The sequence below is a fragment of the Alnus glutinosa genome, chromosome 2 (assembly GCF_958979055.1).
Source record: "Alnus glutinosa chromosome 2, dhAlnGlut1.1, whole genome shotgun sequence".
In the NCBI taxonomy this organism is placed as follows: Eukaryota; Viridiplantae; Streptophyta; class Magnoliopsida; order Fagales; family Betulaceae; genus Alnus; species Alnus glutinosa.
Window position 1 is genome coordinate 22852293 of NC_084887.1, and position 11799 is coordinate 22864091.

The 11799-nt window shown below is 37.2% G+C and overlaps 1 protein-coding gene across 1 annotated transcript; it reads right to left on the reverse strand.

The window, feature by feature from the left end:
• Positions 1-1409: 1409 nt before the first annotated feature.
• LOC133861772 (E3 ubiquitin-protein ligase XBAT33) lies at positions 1410-9813 on the reverse strand. Its single transcript, XM_062297574.1, has 10 exons — positions 9315-9813; positions 9117-9176; positions 8656-8727; positions 8216-8400; positions 7713-7873; positions 7562-7620; positions 7431-7477; positions 7198-7341; positions 4057-4148; positions 1410-2327 (listed from the first exon to the last, which is right to left on the reverse strand). The coding sequence occupies exons 1-10, from the start codon at positions 9489-9491 to the stop codon at positions 1783-1785; spliced, it is 1542 nt and encodes a 513-aa protein (XP_062153558.1). The 5' UTR covers positions 9492-9813; the 3' UTR covers positions 1410-1782.
• Positions 9814-11799: the final 1986 nt, after the last annotated feature.

Consider the following 11799-nt stretch of genomic DNA (forward strand, 5'->3'; position numbering starts at 1 on the left):
AGAATAACAGAAACGTATCATAGTTTTAATTTTTTTTTTTCCTTTAGATTTTAGCTTGGAAATTGGAATATCATTATAAAGAAATTTTTAGATTCAGTCATGCACATCTTATATATAAAGGATGGTCGACTGCATTAATTAAATTGGTTGTGATGATCAACATTCAAAAGAATCTAATTTTTGAAATTCTATTCGGATTTGGACTGTCGATCGAGAATGGAAATTAAAGCAAAATTAGTGGCAAAGACGTGTCTAATGAGCGGAGAATCAACTTTTAAACAAAGGCTAATTTTGTTTAATGAGAGTTATTTATTTATTTAATGAATAAGCATCATTTTCCAGACTCATACAATCAAAGTTCCTACTTACAAAACACTTTCTACGGCTACTATGCACAAATTTACAACTGCTGCACTCTAACCATCTCCTACAAACTAACTACATTGACATTTATACTCAATTCGCTAAAATATTTTGTCGAAAAAAGAAAAATATTTTATAAAAATGATTTTGTTTTACGCTGAAAACATTGTCCGGGGCTTGACCTGTACGGAAAATTACAAGTATTTTTATATTTTCGTTCAACGATATTAACGTATAAAAATTAATTTTTATTCACAACCTAAAAATATTAATATAAAAAATTAACCTAATAATTTGAGTTCCGACAGTGGTCTAATGGAGGCCTGTCGGTAGTCCAATGGTGGCTGATGGTAGCCCCGTGCTGGCTACGTGGTGGTCCAGCAGTTTAAGAATGAGAAATTCAAACTCCAAAAATGATTTACTAAATTTAAAAATAGAAATCATCTTCCGAAATTAAAAAAGTTTTTTTTTGTCAAATTGAAAAATATTTTCAGTTTTGACTGTTATTTTCGGTCACATCAAATATTGAAAAATACGAAAAATATTTTATACCGAAACAATCGGAGCCTTAAAGACTCCTCCAAACCAGACTGATATACGTACAGCTTTATTTACAAATTAAGAAAGAACTGGAAGCCCCCATCTGCAACACAGATACCTAATCATTTCAGATTTATTGAATTTCCTAGCACCCATTACTCGAGTCCTGATTTCCCAGTCAATTCCTTTTAGAATATGGTTATCTGTTTTCACCACATTTCCATGCTTAATATCATTCATATGCTTCCAGATGTGATAAATTAAACAGCCCCAAAAGCTAACTGGTACAAGATTAGTCTTAAAATTTGCCTTTTAGTGTTGCTACTTCCAACTCCATCGCCTCTTCCCATATTGTATTAAGATTAATTAGCAACTGCACATTTCCTTGATACCTCCCTCCAGATTCTCTTGCTGAAACCACACTTAAAAAAAAAAAAAAGATGATCCCTTGATGGAATCAACCACTCTTAACCCTGCAACTTATTTTCTCGCTTCAAAAAATCAAATTTACGAAAGGATTACTTTACAAAAACACCATTTAGGATCATTCGTAGCTTTCTTGGAAAAAAAAAAAAAATTCCCGCTCTTTCACAACCTTCAATCACAATCAGTTACAATCCCAAGTCCCCGGCATACAAATTTCATAAGCCCTGTAAATATCTTAACACCAATCAAGAATGCGGTCAAAATGCGGTGATGTGAGACCCATATCTCATATCTGTCACCATGTAGCCAGCCGAACAAATACCGGGCGCAAACATGGAATCATGTATATTCTTTTTGGGAAGGAGAGATCAGAAACAACCTTGGACTGCACTGTTGTTAATTAAAAAATTCTATCCTCAGAGAGAAGAATGGACCATCCACCAACCCAACTTGTTAAGCATTTATTTCAGAGTTGCACTGGTGCTCTCTGCTGCAGCTTCTTCTGCCCCAAAACATGCTTGAACAACTGGTTCTCTCCAGTCTTGGCCCTTCCATCTTATCATGATCCGTTGATGTTGCTGCCTGCGAGCGACGTGGTGATTCATCTTGTGTTTCTACCTCCCGCGGTTCAAATGACGGGCATGGACCATCATTGCAGGTGCATAAGGGGATGGCAACAGATGGAAATGGGCTACAAGTGACTGGACAGAATAGATCTGAAGAAACAGAAGCTACACGATTCTTTCGGATCTCTGGCGTACGAGCTGGAGATGGATGGTTGGGTTCACGAGGGTGAAGCATGCACGGGGTACAGAGGCCAAGGGACAAATGTAGTTTATTTTCTTTCGCTTGGGAACCAGGCAACTTGACGAAAGAGATAATTCCATATCTACATAGAGGGCATGGAATGGACCCAGGTGGACCCACCAATTCAGAAGGAATGTTGTTTGTTGAGCAAAGATAGAGAGCGCATTTTGCGCAAAGCTCATGCCCACATCCTGAAATCATAAATACACCAATAGATAAGTTAAAAGTGTCGTACCAAGTAATTGGACGGAACCCAGCGAAAAATAGAGAACTCTTTACTAAGTTTGTCCAATCTGATTGGCTTTAAGGAATGAAAGAACTCTATACTAAGTTTCAATGTTTCAACAATTAATCCATAAAAAAGTTTTGAAAAATCATGTAAAAGAGTAAAGTTTACTCTGCATTTCTCTCAATAATGAATGGCACCAATGTTAGTGAAAGCTACACTGGTCATAGGTAAACCTTTGTAAGAAGTGATAGCTTCATGCACATATTTCTCAGGCAAGAAGACTAGAAGTGGGCCAGTGTGTCAATTTCGATCAGAAAATGCATACATGATGGTGGCAGTAAGTTTACAGATAGGTGTATGAAATGTAATCTAATTAAAGTCCAAAGAAAATCAATCAGCAAAAGAGGACCACCATGTCCATCTTCACTGTTTCTAATATATCATTCATAAAGAGAGGCTTGGGACTACAAGTGGTACATGAACCCTTCTCTGCAATCCAACCCTTGTCTGGAGCAATATAATTCCATCAGAGCAAGGATAAGGGTACTCCAGATGCAATTCTAACCTTTTTAGCATCTAAAAACACATAAACTCAACTAAGCCATAGTCCCAACAAATGGGGGTCATCTAATGAACCATTCTTCTCCATTCATCTTCATTGATGGGTTCTTCCGATCCTCACTTCTCAGTCACATCGTTTTAGATTTGTTTTTTCTTTATCCACTTTAAGCTCCTTAAACAAATCAAAATAATTCTTTCACAGTGATCCAATTATAGGTCTTTGTCACACATGACCGAACCATCTCATACAACTTTGCCTGTGTCTTATATTCATTTCTATCTTTCCACATCTCGTCACAACCATATTCGTTTTATGGGCAATTTCGTTTCTTCATTACATCATGCGTACTTTGGTGAGTGAGATGAATCAAGTTCTGTGACTAGCAAACTAAAGCTAACATTTGCTTCAATATTCTTAACATGTCTAGCTTATCATTAATGTTTATGAATTACCACCATCAGGAACTAATGTGCATATAAACAGCTTTCTCCGAGCAAGTACAGATTTATGGAAAAAATACAACAAATGCCAAGGCCAAGTTGTCTGTATGTAATTCACATTGTTTTCTGTATATTCCAAAGTCAACCATTGCCTACATGTATATATGTAGCTCACATTGATCTCTATATTCCAAACTGATCCATGAGTGAGAAGTCATTAATTCAGATTTCTTCATTTCCAATTAGTACCAAACAGCTGGCCAGCTAGAGATTAGCTAACCTTGTTGATGAACTCGCTTGTCTATCTTAAGAAAGATCTAACCTTCACTGAGATATTCGAAAGAAAGAGAAACTGCAATGTTAATCTATATCCTTATGCCTCTCCAATTCGCCCTGAAGTAATTACATAGGGATTTAACTCCAAGGGAAAGAACCAAAATACCAGGAGACACTGCTAAACTTCTTATCAAAAGGGTGCTCAGATCAATGACTACTATTATTTTAAATTTTAAACGCTAATAACTTAGCAGTTGGATATGTTATGTCTAAAAGAACAAAAATGAAAAAATAAGAACAGATCATATAGCATAACCATGAAAACAGAAAAAGAGAAACGAAAAAAAAAATAGAGATGTATGTCAACACATGCACACACAAGCATGGATGCGCACAAAAGAAAGGGAATAGACCTTCAGCAGCTACAGAGCATGCTCTCTCCAAGCAGACAGCACAGACATCGGTGTCATCAGAGGAGGTTGTCGAGGACTGCAATCCACAATCTCTGCAGAGCATTTCACAGGAGTCATGTTATTTTCATTATCATTAAGTGAGTTGCACCATTACAAAATTGGGGTCCACACAGGTGAAGAGCAGCCTGCTTTCTCAAGTAATACAAGAAACAAAAGAAATGGTCTAGAATTCCATTAAAACCCCCTCCCAATCCCAAAAAGTGACACAAAAAGATTAATTTTCAAAAAAGTAAGTTCAAAACACGTATTAGAAATTACAAGCTTAAGTAAACCAAATTAATGTATTTGAATTTAGTTGGGTTTCCATGACCTTTCTGTTCTTGTTACTTTTTTCTTTATAGAAAATGGTAAACTACTGTTCGAGATTTGCAAGGTAAACTAGTAAGCAGACTTTATAGACTCATTTAAACTGCAGAAACAATATGCATTAGGTGCTAGCAGACAACGTGGTTACGCTAATATCTGCAAACAAAAGAAACCACATGGTTTGCAACCTTCCCTGCTTCAAAGTCAAGTGACATTTCTGCTAAAAAGCACTTTTTTTTGGGTAAGTCTAACAAACCAAAAAAAAAAAAAAGGAATAAAGATTCCACCTAGTGGCAGAAACCATGAGTTTCAAACCTCACCATGGAGAAATTCTTTAATTCATCGAAAGAAGAAGCATTTTTTTGACAGATCTCAAATCCTTAAATATCAACAACATACTCTAAAAAAAAGGCTTTAGGTATGATGACTGCCTCCATCATATGTGCCTTATACTACTCGCATAAAGAAGAATTCCACTCAATATTAACTACTCATCTAGTTCACTTCCTTCGAAACACATCAAGTGTATATACTTTTGGATTTACAACCTAATAGCCAGCTACCCAATGAAAACCATGTGCTGACATCTTGAGTTTGATCTTTATTTTTTCTCGTTGGAGACGGTAGCGGTCAGCGACGAGGCCTGAGATGGTGGCCAAAAACTCGTTGGAGTTGGTGCAGCTGGCGGAGGTGACTAAAGTTGATGGTGGCCAGAGACAGTGACTGGAGATGGGCCCTTAACAACAATAGGCCAAAAACTTTGGTCCAAAATAGGAAGCCAACAAAGGGCTGAAATTAGATCAACTATGAGCCTGGATCTTCAAACAATACCATAAAGGCCAAAAGATGGGTCAACAAAGGACCAAAGATAGGTTTGGGTCAACAATAGGACCAAATAATTGGGCCAACTATGGGCCTTAAATGGGTCTGGGTCATAGACAAGACTACTAGGGCCAAAATATGACCATTTGTAACTTGGTCGTACGTTGATTACCATTATACGTACGTTGATGATCATTTTTCATAAGAAAACAAAAAAGTAAGATTTATAAAGGTCTTTATCATTATAATATGTGCGATTGTACATTAACTGATAGATTTTTCTAGAGATTTTTAATGAACACAAAAAAAAAGGACTAAAAATAAATACATAAAATGATCGAACTAAAGTTCAATCTCTTTGCGGCTTTCCCTATTTATATTAATAGTTATTCCTCTTATCCAACAACAATATCTGCATTTGCATAAAAAAGGAGCACCAACAAAACCAGCTAAACAAACTAAAACAATTGTAATCACTGCCCAGAGGGGCAGCTTCTGTGAGGTTGGTGGTGGAGGGAACCCATCTTCGTCCATGCCATCAATTCTCGAGCCGGCGTTCCAGGGTGAAGCAAGAGGAGGCAAGGGAGGCTCTGCCTGCGGAAGTGGTTGAGGAGGCAATGGATGCTCTGCCTGAGGAAGTAGGGCAGGGGGCAATGGAGGCTTTACCTGCAGAAGTGGGGGAAGAGGCAAGGGAGCTTCCATTGCCGCCTCCACCACTTCCGCAGGCAGAGCCTCCCTTGCCTCCTGCTTCACCATGGAACACCGGCCCGAGAATCGATGGCGTGGACGAAGATGAGTTCCCTCCACCACCAACCTCACAGAAGCTACTCCTATGGGAAGTGATTACAATTGTTTTAGTTTGTTTAGCTGCTGTTGTTGGTGCTCCCTTTTTATGCAAATGCAGATATTGATGTTGGATAGGAGGAATAACTACTGATATAAATAGGGAAAGCCACAAAGAGATTGAACTTTAGTTTGATCATTTCATGTATTTATTTTTAATCTTTTTTTTTTCAGCGTTAATGGTCATCTTTTGGCCATTTGTTGGCCCAATCATTTGGTCCTATTGTTGACCCATGCTTATTTTTGGTCCTTTGTTGACCCATCTTTTGGCCTTTATGGTATTGTTTGAAGACCCAGACCCATTTAAGGTTCATAGTTGGCCTAATTTCAGCCCTTTGTTGGCTTCCTATTTTGGACCAAAATTTTCAGCCTATTGTATTTGAACTTAGTTGGGTTTCCATGACCTTTCTATTCTTGTTACTTTTTTTCTTTATAGACAATGGTAAACAACTGTTTCAGATCTGCAAGGTAAACTAGTAAGAAGACTTTATACACTCATTTAAACTGCAGAAACAATATGCATCAAGTGCTAGCAGACAACGTGGTTTAACTAATACCTACAAACAAAAGAAACCACATGGTTTGCAACCTTCCCTGCTTCGAAGTCAACTGACATCTCTGCTAAAAAGCACTTTTTTTTTTTTGGTAAGTCAAACCAAAAACACAAAAGAACAAAGATTCCACCTAGTGGCAGAAGCCATGAGTTTCAAACCTCACCATGGAGAAATTCTTTAATTCATCGAAAGAAGAAGCATTTTTTTGACAGATCTCAAATCCTTAAATATCAACAACATACTCTAAAAAAAGGCATTAGGTATGATGACTGCCTCCATCATATGTGCCTTATACTACTCGCATAAAGAAGAATTCCACTCAATATTAACTACTCATCTAGTTCACTTCCTTCCAAACACATCAAGTGTATATACTTTTGGATTTTACAACCTAATAGCCAGCTACTCAATGAAAACCATGAGCTGACATCCAGCCAAAACCAAGGTAACCTCTACAAAGCTAAACATTCCATGTCAAACTTCTGTGATTTCTTTACAACAACACTACTTTCAAAGTGATAAGATGCATCAGTAGGCATAGTTATTTTAATATTACCTTGCTATGTTAAGGACACTCAAGAGAGGCAAGGATAGGTAATTAGAAGGAGGGAATGTTGGTAGTGTCGAGTCAGAATTGGGCGCTAGCAGTGGTTCAAGCCAATGGCGCCCCCACATCCTGGCAACATCAATAGGAAGCCACCTGGAAGAATAGGCAAATTTTAAATTCATTCCTGTCACATAGATGAACTAATACCATGAGTTAAACACCAGAAGACCCAGATACTCTACCCGTTGCAATTCAATGTGATCCTAGAGGCGCCTCTTGCAAGGAGGATCTGAAGAAGAAAGAACACCATCATTTCAAATTCAATAGAGACCACAAATATGTTCAAAAACCCACAAGGCTCATATAATCTTGCCTGACAGCATTTCAAATTACCCCCGCAAGCAGCATAGTGCAATGGAGTGCTTCCAGCACCTGCAAAGATGTACTTCGGCTTCAGTCTGAAGCATGATCAAGAAACAACCATGAAAGATATAAAAGCTACCGAACTTGAGCACAGAGCATACCTATCAAATCCATGGATGTTCCATAGTGAAATGTTACAGCCGAAACATTTGCATTGAGGTCAAGTAGGAGTTGTACACAATCAAAATACCCATTCAATGCAGCCATGTGTAGAGCAGTGATACCACCATCAGCCGCTTTATTTACAAACTTGGACAGCGCACTGCACTGGACAAAAATAAATAAATAGCAAGAATAAAATGTACAGATGGAACGCTATATAAAATCTATAATCAACATGACTGGGCAAATATCTTATCGGATGACAGCTTGTTCAATGAGGAAAATAAAAATTCTATTCAAATGTCTGTGTTATAATTCTTCCAGCAAGAATTGATGTAAGCCATTTTTCATTTATGTTCCCATTCAGTGAGTAATCTACTATTGCTAACAGAGCATTTAAGCTTTTGAATATTTATGAACAGGAATGAATCCATTTTATTACCATTTTCATGTTCATCGTGGCAATATCTATGTATTTAATGTATCAGTTCAAGCTCCACACCTTTGGTCATATTTGTTCTTTACATCTGTGCCATCGCCTCTATCACCACCTGTCTGTGCATGTATAGCTTCATACGGAGCACTTGAAACAAAGTCAGCCACAACGAGTCTTATACACCTGCCATGGCCACTGACAGCTGCAAAATGGAGAGCTGTTCTCCCACTGAGATAATCTGCTCTTGTAACCTGTAATAAGTGAAAAAGAAAAAGTTAAAAACAATGGGTCACATTCAATTTATTCTTGAAAAGTGCCATCACGTATGAGAAAAAGGAAAGAACTTCCAAGGATAAAATCATTTCATCCCAAATTGAAGCTTTGACCAGCCCCATGGGCTTAGGAATATGCTATGAAACTAACCAAAAAAAAATATATATATATATATATATTTAAAACAGAAAAGATTGTCGAATTTAAAAAATAAATATATAAACTAAACTCACATTGCATCTGAAGAGAAGAAGAGTCTGCACCACTTCCCAGTGCCCATATCTACACGCTTGCATCAGCGCCGTCTTCAAATACAAATGCAAATAAAGAGTTACAGAAATGGCAAGCGTCATATTCACAAAATCAGTGGGATCATCAACCATCTTAGTTTAGATTAATGGGTTGCAAAAATTTCGCTCTTAATTGACTAAGTAACTTTTCATATCAATGTTCTCTAATGATTCAACAGATCCATTAACCGGTTGCTTATTGAAGAGCATAATTCAAGCATCCCTTTTCTGATACCAGCGTTTGTTAGCACACAATGTTATCTAATACTAATCCGAAAATAGCCAGACTAAAAATAAAAAAAATTGAAAAAACCCAAACCTTTAAATGCAAAACTAGATATTATCTAACGAAGAAGCAGCAATATAGAACAGAACCCAGATGAGAAAACCACCGAATCTCGTACCTGCCCACAGTAATTCCTCGAATTCACATCAGCTCCATTCTCAAGCAACAACGTCACAATCTATTCAAACGCGCACACACCCAAAAGAAAACAAATAAAAAACAATAAGAAAAACGATAGACAGAAAAAGAAAAAAGAAAATTAAAAATTCACGGGCTGCTGCTACAAGAAAGATGGAAAATTAAAAAGGGAAAGGACCTCGTTGTGGCCCTTAGCGGCAGCGAAATGGAGAGGAGAATTGAGGCCACCGAAGGTAGAGTACTTGGCGAGGCATGGATTGCAATCCAACAGCATCTTGGCCTCGATCAAATCGCCGTCTCGAGCCGCCGATACCAACCTCTCACCGGACGCAGAGCACCCAAATGAGTTGCCCATCTCTCTCTCTCTCTCTCTTTCTCTCGCGTGTATCCGTGTGTGTGTGAGTGAGTTTCGTAAAAGGCAACGAATCTATCAGTGTTAGGTCAACCGTCGCACAACAAATTCAAAGACAAGAAAATAGAAAAAGAAAATAATAGACGTTTTGGATTTGGGTGAGGAACTGGAGACGATGACGTGGCCTCTCCCCCCTCTGCGTGTGTGTGTCTGTGTCTGTGTCTGTGTCTGTGAACGTGAATGTTCGGGGTTGCTTGTGTTTTTTGTGCTTTTAAGATCTTTGCTGCAATTGTTGGCGGTGGTGGTGGTGTTGTTTCAGGGACCGACTGTTCCAACTGAAAGATATAAACAAATGCAAAAAAGGCCAAAAACTTTACCTTTTCCCATTTTTCCTCCTGTTTTTTTATTTTATTATTATTATTTTTTTTTCTTCTGTATTTTGTTTTTGTGCGTTTTGGCTGGGCCTTAGGGCTCTTCACTTTGTGGGTAGTGGGTACGATTCAGGAACGTGCCATTCATCAGGTTCCACATTTGTGATCATGTGATGACGACTTAAGAAAAGGAAAATATTATCCATGGGTCATAACCTTTGCGTGATAAACGAGTAAGACTTTGTTTATTTTGGGCGTGTAAATTAGTTTGGAAGAAATTTTATATAATTTGTATATAAAGTTGGTATTTTTTTTTACACGTAAGAATCATTTTTTTTATTAGTACTATTAAAAAAACACTAATAAAAAAAAAAATGAGAAGCATTTGCTATTAAAAAAATATGTGCTTCTCACGTGTCAATCTTATATATGAGTTATATGAAATTTTTTATGAACCGATTAGGAGGAAATTTTTGTTCGGGCATGTTTGGGTAAGACATTTTTTTATCATTATATTTTATTATTTTTGAAATACATGTTTAGGTTACTTTGCTAAATTTGAATTCTACTTAAGATTTATTCTTTTCTTCTTCTTTTTTTTTTTCTCAGGTTTTCTAAACCTTTCAAACATAATTTTGAAAAATAAATTTTTAGTAGAATATAATACAAAAAAATCACACCCTCAAACATGCCCTTATCATTTTTTTTTTCTCATTTTTTTTTTATCGTTTAAAATACAAATATTAACAAACAACCTATAGTATAAAATACTCAAAATTATTTTCATATTTAGATTACATCACGACACTTTTTAAACCAAAAATAAAACAGATTTTCCAAAACAAATTATTGTTCGACTAGATTTTGAAGGTGAGGTGTATGACTAGTAATTTTTTCCATAATTCACAAGCTCAATAAGAATACAATACGAAATTAGTGGGTTAAAGTTGAAGGGTTTAACATGTTAAATTAAGTGGGTCAAAATATGGTTAATTTATATAATCTTATATTCATGCATCAATACGAGTCGAACCTGACACACGGCATAAGAAACTGATAATTTTTTATACGATCTATGAATCCGACATAAACTCAACATAAAATTAACGAGTTAACGTTGATGGACCTAACCTATTTAATTAAATGAATCGAGTTAGAGTTGAGCTATATATTTTTATACTCTCGTTTTAACATGATGTGAGCTCAATACGTGAATATGAAATTCTATCAGAATGAATACCTAGTTTAATAAATTTTTAGAAGATGCTAATTTAGGATGTATTACACGTCACGATATCTCCCCGAATCCTTACCCCGCGAGGTGATTGATGATAACTGATAAGGACCCTGACTGGCTGACTCCTCCAATGTCCGGAACCCAGGACAAAATACCCACTTAACAGGAGCTGTGTCTTTAAAACCCTAAAAGGTTGCCGGGGCGCGTGTGCCCTCTTCGTTTTCTCAAAAAGAGATCAGCTACTCCACGGATCACGGTAATCATGTGCCGACCAAAAAGCAAAAGCGTGCGCAGATCGTGCATAAATGGGGATACGTAGCGTCGGATGTATCAACGGCCCAGACGAAGCCAATGGATGAAAATCTCGCACGTTCGGGGATATGAAGTGGGTACTCTCACGTTTAAAAGGTGTGAGTTTGCAGACCTAAGAATTGCCTAACCTCATTAATAAATTTGCCTCGAGCTTTACGCAAGGGATTAGGTGCGCGCAGTCCAGTTTGGCGGGGGGGCTTGAGGGCGTGTGGGCCGGCAATTGGCGCGTTGGGAGGGAAGCAAGGAATGCAATACGTGGTCGTTTATGAATAATTTATTCACTACACCTTTTTCTTACCGGCCCGTTATATTATAAAATATGTCTCTTATTTTAATGCTAACTATAGATTTTTTTTATTTTTTATTTTGCTTTTAACTCCCTCCATCTAAT

Coding starts and splice junctions, on each gene's coding strand:
- LOC133861772 (XM_062297574.1), bottom strand. CDS start 9,491: ATGGGCAACTCATTTGGGTGCTCTGCGTCCGGTGAGAGGTTGGTATCG. Junction 8,401..8,655: donor TTCTTCTCTTCAGATGCAAT/GTGAGTTTAGTT, acceptor CACTTATTACAG/GTTACAAGAGCAGATTATCT. Junction 7,342..7,430: donor ATCACATTGAATTGCAACGG/GTAGAGTATCTG, acceptor CTATTCTTCCAG/GTGGCTTCCTATTGATGTTG.